The sequence below is a fragment of the Misgurnus anguillicaudatus genome, chromosome 24 (assembly GCF_027580225.2).
Source record: "Misgurnus anguillicaudatus chromosome 24, ASM2758022v2, whole genome shotgun sequence".
NCBI lineage: Eukaryota > Metazoa > Chordata > Actinopteri > Cypriniformes > Cobitidae > Misgurnus > Misgurnus anguillicaudatus.
The window spans coordinates 48,178,983-48,199,311 of NC_073360.2; the positions used below are offsets into that span (position 1 = coordinate 48,178,983).

The 20,329-nt window shown below is 35.6% G+C and overlaps 2 protein-coding genes and 2 long non-coding RNA genes across 4 annotated transcripts in view; 2 read left to right on the top strand and 2 right to left on the bottom strand.

The window, feature by feature from the left end:
• Window positions 1–20,329, top strand: part of LOC129437205 (protein NLRC3-like) — a 578,808-nt gene that overhangs the window by 114,194 nt on the left and 444,285 nt on the right. The gene's annotated exons all lie outside the window — the stretch shown is intronic.
• LOC141361469 (uncharacterized) lies at window positions 99–1,812 on the bottom strand. The gene is made up of 4 exons (XR_012367571.1): window positions 1,601–1,812; window positions 1,453–1,529; window positions 1,201–1,303; window positions 99–1,119 (listed from the first exon to the last, which is right to left on the bottom strand). It is a non-coding gene; the product is annotated as an uncharacterized lncRNA (long non-coding RNA).
• LOC129432839 (uncharacterized) lies at window positions 1,901–3,085 on the bottom strand. Its single transcript, XR_008640303.2, has 3 exons — window positions 2,538–3,085; window positions 2,194–2,249; window positions 1,901–2,107 (listed from the first exon to the last, which is right to left on the bottom strand). It is a non-coding gene; the product is annotated as an uncharacterized lncRNA (long non-coding RNA).
• On the top strand, window positions 8,548–13,368 carry LOC141361556 (NLR family CARD domain-containing protein 3-like). The gene is made up of 4 exons (XM_073863041.1): window positions 8,548–8,672; window positions 9,168–9,263; window positions 9,445–10,224; window positions 12,735–13,368. Exons 1-4 carry the CDS (start codon window positions 8,605–8,607, stop codon window positions 13,366–13,368), a joined length of 1,578 nt encoding a protein of 525 aa, XP_073719142.1. The 5' UTR covers window positions 8,548–8,604.

The window sequence follows — 20,329 nt, forward strand, 5'->3', positions numbered from 1 at the left end:
ATTTTCGAGCGATTTGCCGCCGCTTATTGTATATATATAATATTTATATAGGCTATTTCTAGTATGCAGTTTATCAAAAATAATGATTGATCAAATCAGACAAATTCTCATTTGGAGTTTTTATTCCACATTTCAAAGTACATTAACAGTCATTGAACTAAGATGTGTAAGAGCACTAAAATATAAATAACTGAAAATTAAAAAAGTACTAAAGAACATACAGGTTTTCAAATAAATTCTAGTTTAAAAAAAAACATTACAAGCAAATTAGAACATTTACAACAATTGTTAATAATTTAGAGGTCAGTTCTAAGATGAAAATAATTAGGCTACCAGTAAACATTATATTAAGTAATGAGGATATTTGGTACCAAAGAATGGCCAGCATACCAAATAATAGTCATTTCTAACAATAGGATAAGTGTTAATCATTTAGAGTAAAGCTCTGGACTAGAATAGACTATTATAATGGCATTGCTGACCTGGGACACAATATTTTTACTTTGCTGCAATATGATCTGTCTCTTGTGAATGAAAAATGAACAGATACTTTATTGATCCTCAATGGGAAATTCAAGGTCCCAGTAGCTTATAACACAACACACATCAACATAAACAGAATGATTAAAAAAAACAAATCCACATGACTAAAAAAAAACCAGTAAAAGACACTAAAGACATTAAAAAAGATCCACATGAATGTAATGTATAAGCATGAGGCGCTTATGATCAGTACTTTATCTCGTGCACCTGTATAAAGGACAAACCTTCTCGCCATTCCATATCTTTCCGAGGAGCTGCCATCAAGGCAGGGTCCCAGGGAATTTGGAAAAAAAGAAAAGTAATTTTCACAGTGAAGTGTGGATTGGTTGAGTGTACTGTCACACTTCAGGCTTCTTGATGTTACTGACTGCAGGATAAAGAAAGGGTTCCAGTTGTCAGTGATGCTGGGGTGTCAGTAGTCAGCCTCGGTTTAAGGGGTCAGCTGTGGGTCCCTCTCAGCTGTGTGCCGCCTTTATCCGCCTTCACGGTCAGATGCTCCTTTCAGGTTACGCGTAACATTAACCTGGACAGCCCCATCAGGGGCATCCTGGGTTGCCTGGTTCTTTCGGATGGCTCCTGTAGAAAATACAGAACTGTCATTCCATTTGAATAACATAAGGCCATACACATCTACTTAAATATAAAAATCTAACTTACTTTGAACAATGGTCTTCAGAAACAGGTCTCTAAAACATGCTTGATTCCCTACACCAGTCCAGGTTGTATTAATTGAAAGGTGATTAGAGAAGATACTCTAAAGCTGAAAATTCAAAAAAAGTGTTACAAATTACATTTCTCAGAATTTTCTCATACATAAATGTAAGACAGGCTGTGGATTCAGACTGTATATGCAGTGTACAAACTTAATTTTACTTTTAGATTACCCTACGGCAAAATTAGCACACTTACAAATTGTTCCTGGAGCATTTTATCCTGCCTCAAAGTGTTGTCAAGCAACATTAAAAGTAAGCCGCTGTCATCCGAAGCTACAAAATGAATTTTGGACCTACATCACAAACAAAAAAAGTAAAATTTAAGAAAGAATGCATGTTCTTACCTGCTCGTTCACTACGTTCCCTCAAGGCTTGGTTCTTCTCCCTCACACTGCAAAAAATGATTGTCTTACCTAGTTTTTTTGTCTTGTTTTCCAATATAAATATCTAAAAATTCTCAAACCGAGACACATTGACTCGGCAAGCAAGTGGCCCAAGATATCAAGTCCTGCTATTGAAACAAATGATAAAAATCAAGAGTCTTTCTTTTTACTTAAAACAAGTCAAAATATCTGCCAATCCAGTAAGAAAAATAAACTAAATTCCAGTTTTTAACTTACTTACTGCACAGGCAATCCTTTTACTTGTTTCAAGTAACAAAAAACTCCCGATTTTCATCATTTATTTCAATAAACAAAACTCAATATCTTAAGCCACCTGCCCACAAAGTCAGCGTCTCAATTTAAGAATTTTCAGATACCAACACTAGAAAACAAGACAAAAGAAAACCAAGCAAGACTTTCATTTTTTGCAGTGCAGGGCTTGGTTTTCATTCTGGAGCCTCTAGAAATCTACATTATATTAAAAAAACAACAACTAAAAGCACTATTTTAAATATTGTTAAAACACTGCACACTAAGACACAGGCCTAATATACCTTGATAGCTGAAAACTTCATGCTGTGCACGAGATGCTGTGCTCTGGGCAAGCTATCTGCAAGAAAATATGAATAAAACTACATTGTTAATACTACTTCAGTTACTGGATAAGCAGCATAGAGCAAACATAGTCTCACTAACAACTTTTAAATAAAAAATAAAAGAACTAGAACTTTGCTTAACCTCCGTGTGTACTATAACAAAGGCAAAACAGCATGTGTTCGCTTACACTTGCTAGCCACTTTAGCTAGGGGAGCATACTTGTTCAGACAAACGAAGTAATTTAAACAACTTCTATACATTAACATAATTGCGTTACACAAAAAATGAAACATGTACTTACTTAAACGATCGTAATTGATGACTTTTGTCTTAAATCTGTATCTTGATCCTCTCTTCAAACACTGAAATGTGTGACGCCGAGTGCTCTCTGGGAGGACACGTTATCTTCCGGTTTACAATTCTTCCGTCTTTTTTAAGTGCTGCCCCTGTCGACCGGTGGCGGTACTTCACTGTTTGTGCTTTAACACTTTCTTTTTTGTCTCAATTAATTTGTACAGGTCGCAATCGCAAAATAATCCTTGTACATGTAAAAGGTAAAAAAAATTAAATCGATGTTGGAAAATAATGAAAGACATAAAGGAAATTTCCAGTCAAGTGCATAAATCAAAGACATGTACAAATGTTCACCTAAGTGATAAAATAATTCGATATATTTCACATATATTACTGTATAATCGCTTCAGAGTTTAAAAGTAATTTAAATGTAATTTCCTAAAACTTCAAGAATCTGTTATAAACCCTACTGGCTTTAGATGCATGTGAAACATGCTTGAACTCAGGGTGTAAAAAAGGAAACTAACTTAAAACACATTCGTATAAACATAACTTACATATATTTGCTTTGGAGCAAAACAACTATCCTATTTGATATAATTCACATATATAGGCTATTATGATTTTATAACCGCTCAAATGTGAAAGTTAAAATGCTGTCAGTACTTTAACTCCAATGGCCAATGTTGATTTTGAGAAGATTTCAGAGCGGCTTGCCGCCAGCCTGCCGCGGTCTATTAGACGGAGGCAACCGCCAGAGAAAATTAAGCAGTCGGGGCGCCGGCTGCATGCCGGCGGCAAATCGCAAGAGAGGGGAGTGACGTATTCGGCGGCAAACGTTTCATCCCCGCCAGCGGGACGCACCTATAGCCGACAGCTTAGGGCTGGCGGCAAAAAGAAGTCCTGCGGATATTTTTTGCTATCTGGGAACCAGTACCTGTTGAAGTCATTAAAGTTAATTAAACAACAAAAGAAGAGAAAGTCACTGACTGGTCCTGACTGTAACCTATAGTGTTAAGCTCTGCTATTAAAAGTAAGTTTAAGGTTTATCGTGGAATTTTGATTTTCTGAACAACTTTTACTAAAGTTACTGCAGTTAACAAGAAGCCTTTTGCTTCACTACCAGACATTAAATCAGATGTGAGAAGTTTAAAATTAACACTTGCATTATGTTTACATCTTACACAGTTAGTTTAATGCATGCAGGGCAAGAAGAATATTTATCTAATGTGGGGTAATGTGAAGTATCCATAGATTAATTTATGCTTTTTTATAATTACAGTTTTCTTTCATGGGATATGGACCCCCTAAAGTACCCTCTGCCAACCTATTTATACAGTTCTAGTTCCCTGCATTACTGATGTTGTATTTAAGCATATTAAGTGTATAATAAGTGTGTGCATATTTTGAATTAATTTAATAAACTAATTATTGATGGCCTTTAGTTAATTCACTAAAATGATCCTATATGTTTACTTTACTGACAGCCCATTGTGCCCAGGATGGCAAAATAATTATTACAATGCATTCCTATAATGACCAACACAAATCTTCTGCATACTGACATGGTTTGAAATCTATAGTTATTTGATTCTTTGGTTTTCTGATGTTTTTTTGAAATAATTGAAAGAGAATTTGAAATAATTTGAAATAATAAAGAGAAATAATTTTTTTTCCTGGGGGCATGCCCTAGAAAAATACATATATGGACCTTGGTATTTATAAAATCCTGCGAATGGCCCTGCTCATAATTAAATACAAAAGCAGGAGAAAAACTGCAAAAAAGGTCCACTTTTTGAAAAAAAGAACCCCCCCTTTCAATAGGCTGGCTACGGACCTGGTATACGGCGTATACCTGCGTATCACGTAGACTACACCACTGCCTGTGCCTATATAGCTACGTGATTACCTGACGTACGCAACCACGCACCTGGTGCAATCTGTCCGCTCTTTTTTAAAGGGCTACGCCAACTATTGTTAAAGGGGCAATCCCACTACAATCACAAGTATAAAGCAGAAAATAAGTCCTGAGAATGAGTCATGTGAATGCAGATGTTTGTGTTTAAATAAAGTACGCCAGTCAAAAAGAGAAACTGGTTGATGTGAAACAGTATTGTGTGTTGTCTGTGTAAGTTACTCTGTTAACAGTAACCTTGTGAATTTCTGCAATCTCACACTCAATGATCTTTTTATCACATTGTAAAGTTAATTTCTAGGTCCATAAATATTGGGACAGATGCACATTTTCTGTTACTTTAGCTGTTCACAAAAATGTTTTCCAGTTCCAGTCATATAATGAATATTGTCTTAAAGTGCAGACTCTTACCTGTATTTAGAGAGGATTCACAACCAAACTGGCTGAAGGATTTAGGAATTACAGCTGTTTAATATGTAGCTCCTCCTTTTTAAAGGGATTAAAAGTAATGGCACAGTTGACTTAAAAGCTGTTTTATGGACATTTATTGTCCATTTTTTATGATTTCCCAAGGGTCCTGTATAATCCACGTGTGACCAGCAGACATCAGATGATCACAGCCAGAACGCTTGTGTTGATGGTGCCGGCCGGTGATCAGACCCACACTCTGTGTCTGAGCTGTGATACGAGACAGAGCTGTGATCAGACCTCATATCTGATCATGTGACAGTCTTTGTGTCTGTAATGTCTCTCCTTACACACTTACGTGCTACAACCTGCAGGTTAAGGACACAGGTGCTCTTTCCTATGATGTTTGACGCAGTGCACTGATACAGGCCGGATGTGCTGGTGCTGATGTTTCTCATTGTCCCTGCATCTGATCTGAGAACAGCACCATCAGTTATCTTATACATTTCATTCATCTGCACATTCAACACACACTTTAGATTTCAGTGGAGAAAATAATAATAATGTTTCTATTGTCTATGACACACTGCAGAATAACTGTAATAACACAAATGTCCTGTAGGTGGCAGTGGAGGCGGAGTTTTCTTTACATCTTTTAATGTATAATGACTGATAATTATCTTGATATTTTGTCTTTTTATTCAATAAAATGTTTATGTTCGCACAATTATATTTTATCTACAATTAATCTTTTAAACTAAAAGTGTGTGTTTTTTAAGACCTCGCTGTGTTTATTAAATCAAACACTTGATAAAGTTCACACTATGATAAATACATGAATGTAAATGTAGTTCACACAAATAATAAAACATCACTTAGTCTACATTATATTAAACTCATATGACTTTATTACGCTTACATTAGTTAAACAAAAGAGGAGTAATTTTGATTTGAGTTTAATTCTTGTTAATGCTGATGTGCTCTTTGTTTCATGCAGTGAATGTAAACATATTGACTCACATTAATGAATATATCTCGTTTATAAATGAAATCTGTTAAATTATTTGTAATCAGATGTTTAATGTTTGTTTACTGTCAGCAGAGGGAGAAACACCTCAAACACTTCCTCATACAATAGTGACGTCACAGATGACAAGCGAAAGTAAATTGTTTTGTGTTTATCTTCCGCCATTTTAACAGGTAGAGTTGATTTCTTAACAAATCGATGATCAAAGTGATTGTATAAACAGCTTTACATGTATTTTTGTGTGTGTAGTTGATGTTAAAGTTGTAGTATTTTGAGAAAGTGAATCCAGTCAGATTGTGATGACAGCGAGTGTTCAGGTGTGTTCAGGTGAGATGAGACGCTTTTCACTTCCTAATTCATAGTTTCTTTAAAGGACAGATTCACTCTTTTAAATTCAATCATTTCTTATCTTAAAATTACTCTCAACAAGTTGATCTATCAATATTTAAAGTCGTTAAAAACATTAAGAGACTTCAACATTATTTTCAGTTTTCTGAATTTACTGTTTATAGGTTTGTGTTTAAGTAAAATCATCATTTATGTTATGTTTTAAACATAAATCAAGATTACATTAATTTTTAATCAACACAATATTAATGTTTTCACTTGTATTTCAGGAAGAGTTTGAAGATGAATATTTGATGAATAACTCGGATTTTTAATGACATCTTTCATGTTTCTATAAGTTCAGTCTTTTACATTGTTGTTCAGGTGAGATCAGACACTTTCTACTTCATCATTCATAGTTTCTATAAATCTTTATTCATTTATATTTGTTTCTTATCTTAATATTAGTGTCATTTATTGAAAGTTTTCTTATCATAATTCTTAATTTAATTTGTGTTAATATTGTGTTAATGTGAGGAAATGTGTTGACGCAGTTGTTTCTTCAACATTCAGGATTCATTCATCTGAATTATAATGTCTGTTTATTCACTCTGATTTTAATTTTATTTTGTGTCTGAATGTTATTTTCATTCAGTATCAGTTGTGGAGATCAGATTGATCAGATTCACCTCTGCAGCTTCATCATGGATCAAACACAAACATCTCCAGGATGCAGGTACTTTATCAAAAAACAAATCAAATAAATAACCTTTATTATTATTAATAACCTTTTAAATAAACTTATATGAAAATATTATTTTTATAGGTATTATTTACTATAATGGCTCATTTTTATAATGAGCATCTACAAAAAATATTTGTAATGTTATTTTAATTGTTGAATCTGTTGTGTGTTTATAGTTCAGATCATCAGAAGAGATCAGATTCAGAGTTCAGTTGTGTGTCTATGAAGAGTGATGCGTCTATGCCTGAGCCAATATACTTTAAGAGTGAAGATACACGGCCTGATAGAAGGTATATAAAAAAAAACTCTGAAACATGATTTTAACTTTTTTGCAAAAAAGATTATTTTTCTTGTCTATTATACTTGTCTATGTTTATGGGCAGAAAATGCTATCTTCAGGGCTTGACATTAACTTCTTTGCTCACCAGTCAAAGTGGCTAATTGTTTTCCAAAGTTACTAGCCACTGGCCACAATTTTGTTGCTGGTAAAATACATTTTATATGATTAAACTTGGCACCCAAAAATGACTGTAATTTGAGTAATTTTACTTAGTTTAGCTAGATTAAATGCAGATTGACTTTCAAATGCAGATTGACTTTCAAATGCAGACTGACCACCTAAATTCAGACTACATTTATAAGCTGGTATAAACCAGGTATATCAGTAGATCATATATTTAGATGCATAAAACATGCTAGAAATTAAGGCATAAATAGATTAACTTTGAATGAATATATTAAAAGTGGAGCAGCGGTGTAGAAGATTAACTGAAAAGATAAACACATAAACCCTCGCCAACACTTTAAATATTTATTAACAACAGCAGTAAATACTGTTAATTTTACTGTCAACTTGTTTATGCAGATTGTATTTTATAAGCTTGATCATGGTTTCTGTTAAAAGTGATTTAAGACTTTTACTGTCAAATGTCGAGAGGGCATTATTGTTGCACAAAGTAGCCTACATTAAAATGAGGTGCGAACCTCTCCACTCGCTGGTTTCCTTTGATTTCGGACAAAACTGGGACGTGTGCATTCAGGTATGCGCTATGAATTTTTCTCCACTCTTGTCCAGATAGTGTGCACTCACTTTAAATCTCTTCAATCACTTCATGCAATTGTTTTATCTTTCCTGAAGTGTGTATGTGCTCAGACTGCATCCCGTGCATTCACAGATCGTGCACGCCTCAACAAACGGTTTCAGTACGTTGTGTTGGCTGCAGGGAGTGCTCATGGGAGTTGTAGTTTCCCAGGATCGCATTGTGCATTGTTTATAATTTTGCATACTACAATAAAAAAAAATTCAACCTGCCAAAGTGGCTTGTGGGGTATCAGAAATCTACCCTCACTTGGCAGATTGGTGGGTGTTAATGTCAAGCCCTGGTTATCATTATTATACAGTACATATTCACACAAAGAGACACATCTGTGCAAGGCAAGCACTCAGTTTTTGTATTAACAGTGCCAATAAAAAGATCATTATTTGCTTTTTAATATCAAATAAATTTTATAAATATGCGTATCTATACTACTGATGAACTCATTTAGATCTACATGTTTTGTACATCAGTTCAGGGGATTAACTGTAATCTGTTGTGTGTTATAGTTCAGATCATCAGAAGAGATCAGATTCAGAGTTCAGTTGTGTGTCTATGAAGAGTGATCAGTCGATGCCTGAGCCAATATACTTTAAGAGTGAAGAAACACAGCCTGCACACAGGTATACAATATCTTTGAAAACTATGATTGTAGTTTAACATTTTTTTTACAATCGTGTATTTTGTCAAAGAGATGAGAAATTATTTTTCATTATCAGACATTTTCATGCAAAGAGAAACATAAAATTTACAGTTTTTGTATTAAAATCTCTCCACTTGCTGTAATTGTTTACATTGAAATGTATAAATATGCTGCTATAACTGGCTATAACCAGCAGATATCCTCAACACCCACAGTGCCATTTCAAATGTGCGTTCACTTTAGATTCAAGTAGATTTGATTGGCTGTCATTGGTTTATCGTTCATCGGTTAGAAAAGAATCGCTCCGCAAGTGATCACAACGATACTTTTACTTGTATCTTTATCGTTATAGTTGTGGTGTGAACTCCACTATTCTCTTTAAATCAAAGAATTTTTAAAACTATATTTTTTATAGTTATAGTTATAATGGGAACCGCCCTTTAAGTGATTCTTCATTTTCATTCTTACAATCCAGACGAATCATAACAGAACCCGACTGTCAGAGGAGGAAGATTGAGCAATTTGGGAATCAACTACAAGACTTCAATGAAAACATGAGTCCTCATTTCAGGTAAATAATAGGATTTTAATTTATTTTTAGAGACTAAAAAAGGTTGACCACATGATACTTAAAAAAACATTTTCCATTCATATTTATATGTCCCGTGTTTTGTGATGCAAAACAACATTTTGCTCTGTACTTTTTAACTCAAACTTGTGTTCTTATCTAATATATTACTTTTAATTTACAGTCATGACTCTAATCCTGTTGAAGTCCTGAAAACATTCAGATCAAATCTGAGGAAGAAGTTTGAGTGTTTGTATGAGGTAACATCAAATAAGAGAAACCCAACACTACTGAATGAGATCTACACAGAGCTCTACATCACAGAGAGTAAAAGTGGAGAGATCAGTAATGAACATGAGGTGAGACAGATTGAGACACAATCCAGAAGAACAACAACAGAGGAGACACCAATCAAATGTAATGACATCTTTAAACCTTTACCTGAACAAGACAAACACATCAGAAGTGTGCTGACAAAGGGAGTCGCTGGCATTGGAAAAACAGTCTCTGTACAGAAGTTCATTCTGGACTGGGCTGAAGAGAAAGAGAATCAGAACTTCCACCTCATATTTCCACTTCCTTTCAGAGAGATCAATTTGATGAAGGACAAAACACTCAGTCTTTTAGATCTTCTTCATCTTTTCTTCCCACAAACAAAAGAAATGGAAATCTTCAGTGATGAATATAAAGTGTTGTTCATCTTTGATGGTTTGGATGAGTGTCGTCTGTCTCTGGATTTTCACAGCAGTGTGAGGTTGTGTGATGTAAATGAATCAACCTCAGTGGACGTGATGCTGACAAACCTCATCAAGGGGAATCTGTTTCCCTCTGCTCTCATCTGGATCACCTCCAGACCAGCAGCAGCTGATCTCATCCCCTCTGAGTGTGTTGATCGAGTCACAGAGGTACGAGGCTTCACTGATCCACAGAAGGAGGAATACTTCAGGAAGAGAATCGGTGATGAGTAGGGGTGTCACGATTCTCCAAATCCTCGATTCGATTACATTTTCGATTCTAAGGTCACGATTCGATCCGATTCTCGATTTTTACCTATTTTTTTATATGGCATATAATTTAGACAAAAATTATATGCCATTATTTATTATTATTATTATAATACTTTAACATTAACATGCACATTGCACAACTCGCATAGGGGTTTGTGGGCTTCACTTAACGCGAGAGCTTGTAGAGAGAGGATTCCTTCTTGCACACACATGGACTATGCGCGGTTGGCTTAATGGATCGGGCGGATGACGTGACGAAAAATAATATTTTAATAAAATTCGGGCGGGTGCCGGATCGACTGCTTGTTATTAGCTCTGTCCTTCTTAGCATGCGACATCTCTGTCTTTCATAGTGGCAGCCTCAGAAGTTCAAGAAAAGAACTGAAATGAGACGGTCTAGCTTTCTGAGGACCCAAATTTTGCGTCACCTGCTGCACACGCCCCCAGTAGCGCCCACCGCGCCTGTCAGCAGAAAACAGCGGAGACATTTCTGACTTATTAAAATAAATGTGTAAGCAGAAAAATATTAATTTATTTTAGAACATATGACACATTGATGTAGATTAATCTATTCAACAGCATATCAAATAATCAACCTAGAAATATACGCAACATAAACAGAATAATATTAACACAAAACATAACTTATAATACTAAAACAGTGACAAGAAAAAGTTTTCTAATAAATACACACTTTTATTTAATAAAGCTTTTAATTGTTTGGGATATCCTCGGCTGTTAAGGATCCATTCGTTCTATCATTAACAGCGCGGAGAAATGAGGACGCATTTTGACACAGCTCTTATCAACGCTGGCGAAGGAGGAACGTGGCAAACTCAAAAAATGAGAATTAAAAACAAAGGAAATAAAAGGTCAGAAAAGGGTTGCCTGGAATAAGTTTTACAACGTGGTAAATCAGGATGACACCAGTGCAGGCTATGTAATTCGTGCGTTTAATTTAGGCTATTTATTTATTTATTTTTGTCCCTGTGCGCCGATCGAAGACGGAGTTCACTGCTGATATTCAACAGGGCTGCGTTCAGCCCTGACAAAACGTTGCGCAACGTTGCACAATGTTTATTAAACAGAAACGGTGATGTGTTGAACGCCCTGTTGTGATGACGCAAGAGTTGCAACTACGGTAGCTGAGAGGCCATTCTTTGTGTTCTTTTTTAAATGTTTCTGAAGCCTGATGAAATCGTTATAAATGTGTGTTTAATACTGTAAAAGACCCTCAATGTTACAGTCACTGACCTTGCCGTCCAGAATGAAAGACAACATTCCAACTTGAACCCATTGAGCGAGATGTCTCTTTACTACCGCGTGGTTTTATACATCTTGCCGCTGATTTGGCCGACATTTCTGACACACCCACCAAACAAGAGAAAACGCTTCTAAAACCTGTTGCATTCCGTTGCACACCGTTTCAAGGAAACATGTCGTTCAACCCGGAAACCGTAGCAAAACGTTGTGCACCGGTGTGAGATTGAACGTGCCCCAGGTTTCTAGTCTCGCGGCTGTCATCAGCAGCGCCTGCATCGCCCAGTCAGCTGATGGCGGGCGGGTGCAGTTTTGAAAACTGGTCAGAAACGTTGGTGCGCATGGATGGTGGACGGATGATGAGTTTTTTATGCGGTTGCGGATGAAATAATAGTCCATCCGCGCATCTGAAGTCTGAACATAAACTAAAGTAGTAATCCTTATGTATTTGTTCAGTTTTATGCGTTTCATGCAAGCTGAGGCAAACTATCCTTTTGTTTAAAATATAAGTTAACCCGCTGCATCTTTGCGCCTCCCTCACTATCGCGCACGTGCAGAGAGCTGCACTTTGTCCAAAGTCAGATCACTGGTAATCCTGTTTATGATATGCATTTCAAGAAGTTGTAGCATCCCTCGTGTTTAAAATATGATCGCGTTCCGCTGGACAGATGTTTTTAAAAGGCATCTCTGAGAGTTTTTTCCTCGCTTGGCAAGCCGACCGGACGTGAAATGGGGGTGTGGCAGCATCGACGATCCCATTTTTTAATTCGAAGTTCGAAGCTGTGAATTAATTTCGATCGATTTCGATTTAAAATCGAAATCGTGACACCCTTAGTGAAGAGAGTCTGTCTGATCAAATCATCTCACACCTGAAGTCATCCAGGAGTCTCTACATCATGTGTCACATCCCAGTCTTCTGCTGGATTTCAGTCACTGTTCTAGAGAGAATGTTGAGTGAAGCAGAGAGAAGAGAGATCCCCAAGACTCTCACTCAAATGTACACACACTTCCTGATCATTCAGACAAACATCAAACATCAGAAGGACTATGAGAAGAAAGATGAAGACATGATCTTCAAACTGGGGAAACTGGCTTTTGAGCAGCTTGTGAAAGGCAATCTGATCTTCTATGATGAAGACCTGAGAGAGTGTGACATTGATGTAGCAGAAGCATCAGTGTACTCAGGATTGTGTACTCAGATCTTCAGAGAGGAGTTTGGTTTGTATCAGGGGAAAGTTTACTGCTTTGTTCATCTCAGCATCCAGGAACATCTAGCAGCTCTTTATGCTCACATCTCCATCACAAACAATAAACGATATGTGTTTAAACCAGCTTGGTTTTCTATAACTTTTAAACAGCCTTCATTGTCTGAGTTACATCAGCGAGCTGTAAATGAATCTTTAAAGAGTAAGAATGGACATCTGGATCTTTTCCTGCGTTTTCTTCTGGGTCTTTCACTGGAGTCCAATCAGATTCTCTTACAGGATCTACTGACACAGATGAGAAGATGCTCCTACAAGAAAGAGAAAACTGTTAAGTACATTAAACAGAAGATGAATGAGAATCTGTCTACAGAGAAATCCATCAATCTGATTCACTGTCTGAATGAACTGGGTGATGATTCACTGCTGCAGGAGATTCAACATTATGTGAAATCTTCATCAGTAGGAAAGACCAAACTCTCCTCTTCACAGTGGGCAGCTTTAGTTTTTGTGTTGTTGACGTCTGAGAAGCATTTGGATGAACTTGATCTAAATAAATTTATTGGAGATAAAAATACAGCAGATGAAGTTCTTGTGAGACTGCAGCTTGTGATTAAAGAAACCAAAAAACTCAAGTAAGTAAAACTAACAACAATCACATGACTGTTTACATATTAAAGCAACACTATGTAGTTTTTCATGTTAGATTGGCTTACGGCTCCCACATGAGGTTGAAAAGCGCAACAGTGCAATTGTGTTGCTTTAATACAATTAATTTAATTATTTTATGGTTTTATTTTGAACTCTTACTTGGGAAGAATCTTTTCTAACAAAAGTCATTTTCTTAATGTTGTACATAAATCAGCAGTCAATCTCAAAAAAGTTCCCAACATTCTGCCAATCAGGGATGGGCAGTATTTCAAATACATGTATTTAAAATACGTATTTGAAATACAAAATAGTATTTTGTATTTTGTATTTTAAAGCCTTTGAAAAAAATGAAATGTAATTTGTATTTAAATTTAAGATGAGTATTTTTGTATTTTTAAAATACTCAAAATACTTTGAGCCAGTCAACCAGTCAGGGTGCTGTTTTCATGCATCAACTAGTTCAGACCAGAGCAGGTAAGCAAATATATCTGTGCAGCTTTTAGTGGGCAATAATTGAAATGTTGGAGTGGGAAAAAAAGCAAGGGCGATTGAATTATTGGGTGTGATATGATTTGTGTCGCGAAAGGAAATTCAAATTCACACTTGTATACTGCGCCAGAGGTTGAAGTGCTGCAAACTAAGTGCTCTTCCGCCATACAATATAGTTCTCATTTTTATTCACTTAAAAATTACGTTTTACTTTGTGCAACCATACTTACTCGTGTAACTACTGTCTTTGAATGGGGATGTGGCTTATAAATTGTTCCCTGTTTAGATCCTAAGGAATAAATGGGACTAGGCTTAATGCTAACACATTCATGACACGCGGTGCAAAGATGAAGTGCACATATTGAAAAAAGATAGGCATGTATTCATTCATCTAAGTTAGGGATGGGCGATATGGCCTAAAATCCATATTGCATTATACATTGCAGCCTCTTGCGATAGCGATATGTATTGCGATATGATAATTTTAATAGACATATTTCAGAACAGGTTATATAGACCCTTAGAAAAGCCAAAACTGCTAAAAAGTAAGTAAAACTAAACCGTTATGGCCAGATTAGTCTTGTTACCTCTCTTAGCTGGAACTTTTGCCTGACACACTCTACGACAGGGGTGTCCAGACTTTTTTGTGTGGTGATCTACTTTTAAAATGATAAAGCCGACAAGATCTATCTGCTAAAAAAACAGTAAATTATTTTTATAACACTAAACACTTTAAATGATTGTGAGAGGACTATACTGCATGTTTGACAATTACTAGACCATAATGCCAATTTCGTGCGTGGAGCAGCAGTTAACTTATGTGCGATCTACCAGCATTGCCGTATTGTACACCCCTTGCTCTACAACAGGGGTCACCAACGTGGTGCCCGCGGGCACCAGGTAGCCCGCACAGAGTCTGTGAGGTGCCCGCCAAAGCACATTCCATTAAAAGTCTCAACTGTAATATTTATTCATTACATATTTTTTATATTAGCTTGGCTTGGTTTACGTATGTTAACATTTTAAACAATACTAAAACATATAAACAAGTCAAATAAAATAAAATAAAAAAGTAAAACAAAAAAGTTTAAGTAGACTATATCAAAAAGTAGCCCTCCAGATTGTTTTATACATTGTGGTAGCCCTTGCTTATAAAAAGGTTTTCCTGCTGCTTGTTGGACTCCTTAAATCCAAATAATAGATGTTGCATCAGTCTTTTTCACGAGCTCCTCTGTTTCGCTGACGCTTTCATCCATGTTTATTCGGCTGCAGCTCGTGGCTCTAAAGTTCGCGGGTAGATTGAGTCATCAACACGCATTATCGCGATAGTGCAATAGATTTAAAATCTCTATCGTATGCCAATTTCATATCGTTTATATTGCATATCGTTTATATTGCCCATCCCTAATCTAAGTTGAGGTAAGAACATAGTAAAATATTGAAAAACGGTGGTGTTTTGCTTTAAAGGCCCTTTCACACGTGACGCGGCAAGTGGTAGAATCAGCAGCACACAGTTGCTGATTTCTTTTTAGCTTTGTGCAGTTGAAGCCTTGTTTACACGTTTTCAATTCGCATGGCTCTACTCTACGGCCTGAACCTGCTGAACCTGCAGGCTCCTCAGTAAACCTACAAGACTTTTATTTGTTTATTTGTTTATTTATTTGGGTCCCCATTAGCTTCCACAATGTGGTTGCTAGTCTTCCTGGGGCCCACAAAGTGCTAAAACATATACACAATTAAAATACACCAAGTAAAACATACATAGGTTTAACATACATATAACATAACCACATGTATACTTTTATCCACATACACATCACACATACAGCATTTAAAATCTCATTACCTATAACAGTCACAAATTAACTGGTATAAGACTATTAATTGTCCTCTGTTTTAAAGTCTTCTTAAAATGACATATGTTGGATATATGCCTTATTCTTAAGTCCAATTTATTCCAAGCAGATGCCGATCTAACTAATACTGTTCTTAGCATACAATTGGACCTTGCAGATGGAACCACTAACACACCTGAGCTCACCTGACGCGTTACATGTCCGTGACAATACCCACTAAAAACCAATTTGTCTACAAAAGATAAAAAAATTGCCTTCTCTTGCTTTTTTAAATGACATTTTTTAGTTTCTCAATAAATGACTTTTATGCTTGATGTGCTCTCCGTTGTATAATTCTGTAAATAGGGACTTTAAGCAACAACTGGGAATGAATCGGCATGAATCGGGAATGAATCGGCTACGGCGACCGGAAGTATGCTGTCACACCGCCGTAGCCAGGAACGTAAAAATCACTAAGCAACCGTAAACAGGACAGCGCAACGCGGCATTAATTAATTTATTGAGAAACTAAAAAATGTCATTTAAAAAAGCAAGAGAAGGCAATTTTTTTATATTTAAGCAATACTTGAAAACATTGAATACTTAAAAATCTTTAAAATTAGCTTACATTTTTTTTTTAACACATATTATATAAAAGACTTGTGGTACAATCATAAACTGATGCAATTACAAAGTCATTTGCCATAAAACATAACATTTATTTACACAATCTCTCACATTGTAGCGACTACGGCAAATCAGCTGTTCTCCTGTAGTAGACCATTACAGTAGAACGTCGCAAAGTAGCAGTTAAATTCGCGCATGTGCAATACAACGCCAAAATGGCTGTTGCTTAAAGGCCCTAAAGACAGAGGGAGACTCGTGAGTAATTGTTCTCAAAACCATCAAAAAGCAGCGATGAGAGAAAGTAGTTTGCAGAATAATTTGTCAAACACTTGTCTCGTGAGAAGTAAATACGTTTAATTTTTTTCACATATAAACTGTTTAGGTTGTGGGTCGATGACACATGAAAAAGTTTTTATGATGTTTTTATAAAACATCACTTTACTTGAATGGGTGTTCATAAGGCTGACATGACACATTCATAATCATGACATGACACGTGTCATGAACACGAAGGGGATTTTATGGACATTTTTGACAACTGTCATTAAGTGTCATTTGTTCAGTTTTGTCATTTTTATTGCAAAGATGACATTGTTTGAGATGTCTTTGATATGACAACTTGACATTAACCCATACATCATAACTTGTCATGACAACTTGACATTAACCAAGACAACATAACTGACCACTTTTTACCAGTGATACAAATTGAACACTTAATGACATTTAAATCACAGTTTAATGTAACCCACAAAGCTAGGTAGCTTGTTAAGTTTGATAATTATTGTTTATGATTTATAACAAGTTGTGTTGTATTGGTTTATGTGTCAAGTTGTCATAAAAAAGATATCTCAAACAATGTCATCTTTGCATTAAAAATTACATAATTGAGTAAATGACACTTAATGGCAGTTGTCATAAATGTGCATAAAATCTTCTTCATATTCATGACACATGTCATGTTATGATTGGGTGTCATGTCAGTCTTATGCACAACCCTTCAAGTAAAGTGTTACCAAGTTTTTTTTTCTAGTTTTTTCATTTCCTACAGGGCAGGGGACAGCAAGTTTCTAAGCAGTTGCACACATCTAAATGCTTTTTGGCATTCAGAAATAGACAGTGATAGATTTCAGCCTAATAGGGATACTTGCACTGAATCACCAATTTCACATGTATTTTGTGTATTTTCAAAATACAAAATACTGTATTTGTATTTAAATACATTTTTCGACAAAGTATTTTGTATTTGTATTTGAAATACATTTCCATGTATTTATGCCCATCTCTGCTGCCAATATAAAAAGTGTTCAGTTTTCTTGATGTTCTCAGAACGTTTCTTTGTTGTCTGAACGTTAGATGAATGTTACATTCTACCATTTTCAAACATTATGACAATTTCATGTTTTAATTTTCACACAATGTTTAAGACAACAACTTATCTACCAACTGCTACAGAATTACACTAACTTTACATTACCATAACAAATGTGTTTTATATACACAAAGTTAACACAACCAGGGAATAACTAGCAAACAAAAAGTCAAGGGTCAAGAGTCCAACTAAAACAAACACTGATCACAATAATGGTGACTTTAAATGAAACAAATAATCAACATCTAAACCTAATAAGTGAATTGTGTTTTCTACAGCAATATTTTTGCAGAACATTCAGAAATAATGTTTTATGGGGTGGTTTCCCAGATAGGGATTAGCTTAAACCAGGACTAGGTCTTAGTTTAATTATGAAATATAAATTGTTTTAACAAACACACCTTACTAAAAACATTACTTGTGCGCATTTTAAGGCAAAACAAATGGCATTGATGTATTTTAAAATATGTCAGTGCAAGTTGTTTTAAGTTTGGACAGCTATTACATTTACTTTAGTCTAGGACTAGTCTAATCCCTGTCTGGGAACCACCTCTATAAATTTTAAAATAATAAAATGCAATGTTTCTCTATCATATGGCTGGACGATATGGGCAGAAATTTTATCGCGATATACTTCTCCATTTCGGGCGATACAGTATAAATCCAATGACGGTATGCATATTAAAAAAGCCTCAGGAAAAATGGCCAAGAATGCCTGCAATGGATGTCTGAACCAAAAACAAACCTCTGAAAAAACTTGGGCCACCGGGTTGTGTTTCTGTTTTGATATATTATGGATTTATTCAGTCATAGTATTGACTTTCATAGTTTCATCTGTGTTAGTCTATAGTTTTGTTCAATTTGCTATTATAGTAATATGTGGAGAAAATATTAATAAGTCAAAGTGACCCTAAAATTATTGTAGTATTTAATGTTACATACTGTAAGAAAATTTAAAATTACTGATCTACTTGTAATTGCTTAGCAAGCTAGATAGTGAAAAATGATACATTTATTTCATGATCTAATCTAATATTTTTTATACAAAGATGACAGTGTTGACATGTTATGGTTGTCACAGTAGCAGTGTCCAAAAATATGAAGAAGTTTAAGAGAAAATATCAAAGATACACGAGCTTGAGTGATCTTGAAGCATGCAGAAGAGCTGAAGGTTTGAAAATGGGGTCCTCAGGAATGCAGTTGACCCTTTAATTGTCTGATTTTATTGCTTTTTTTTATAAATATCTGACGGTGGTGATTAATATGTGGGACACATTTTGAGCAATCACATAATAATAGTAAATATTGTTCAAATTCACTGTTTGTAGTTTTAATACATATTACAATGTACTCTTTTATGTGGTAAATATATTATTCAATTCAATTATTACTTTTGGCTTTTTTAATCAAGTTGATATGATTATCTCTTAACCGAGGACAGCTGATTTTATAGGCAATGGTCCAGCATATAATCATTAAATTAATAAAAAATAAAAATAAACCTAAAAGAACCTTACATATGTGCAAAGGACCCCCTGGTTATAACATTGATTCTTTTTCTTCATGAAAATAATATTAATTTCCAACAGAATTAGCACTTTTCTTAGTGGAACATGTTTTTGCCAAAGTTTCAAGAATCAGTGATTTGATACTAGACATTTAATTATATTATACATATAACTCATAACCAGGTGACACAGCAGCATACATACTTGTATCTTTTCTCCTCATCTTTATTCTTTTCTAACATTGGCACTTTATGGCTTAAGCCTATTTTTCTCAGTAATTTAGTTTGTGTTTATTTCATCTCCTGTTCTCCCTCTCTATATGGTGTCGTCATTGGAAGCTGTGACTTGATGCAAACTAACCCCACACCTCCTTCTCATACTTCTGAGTGACTGACAGCTCTTCTCTGAGCAAACACTCCAAAGTCCCGAATAGATTAATTGATCGCATGGTGGTGACAATGATATGATTTGACGCAAGGTACAAATGAGCGAATTTAATCCGCATTCCATTTGCTTGTCGTCCCAGAGATTGCGGCTCATGGTTGCTTAAAAGACAAGTTTGGTATTTTACACTTAAAGCCCTGTTTTCAGATTGTTTATGATGAAATAGAACGGTTTTGACCGAAATTTGGACATATGATGCTGGCCCGAGAATTTTCGGGTGTTTGTGTTTCACCTCACACCTCTACAATGGGTGTATAGGTGCACTGGAACAATCCTTCCTAAAATGCATTAAACTTTCGTTTACAAAGACGTGAAACTTACCAAGTGGTCAGGGGTGTTCACTGATATGCTCACACAAAAATCGCTGCAAAAGATGCTTTCCAACAGCTGTTTTATCATAGTTATTGTCCAACTCCATTGACTTGTATTAGATGTGCTGTGAGGTACGGTATTACTCCGCTGCCAGAAACGTTGTTTCTATTCTTGCAATTGGCAAAGGTGGATTAGCGCCACCAACTGGGCTGGAGTGTCTATTATTCAAGCTCTCAACGGAAGAATATACGAGTGTGAGGCGTTTGGAAAATAGGCCCACAAGTTAACAATGAATGCTAAAACAGCTGTTGGAGGGCGTCTTTTGCGGCGGTTTTTGTGTGAGCATATCAGTGAACACCCCT

What these genes read in the sequence shown, in the direction of transcription:
- LOC141361556 (XM_073863041.1), top strand. Translation starts at nt 8,605, where the DNA reads ATGAAGAGTGATCAGTCGATGCCTGAGCCAATATACTTTAAGAGTGAA. An exon ending in AACATGAGTCCTCATTTCAG is followed by an intron (nt 9,264 to 9,444) that starts GTAAATAATAGG and finishes TTTAATTTACAG; the next exon opens with TCATGACTCTAATCCTGTTG. An exon ending in AGGAAGAGAATCGGTGATGA is followed by an intron (nt 10,225 to 12,734) that starts GTAGGGGTGTCA and finishes TCAGATCTTCAG; the next exon opens with AGAGGAGTTTGGTTTGTATC.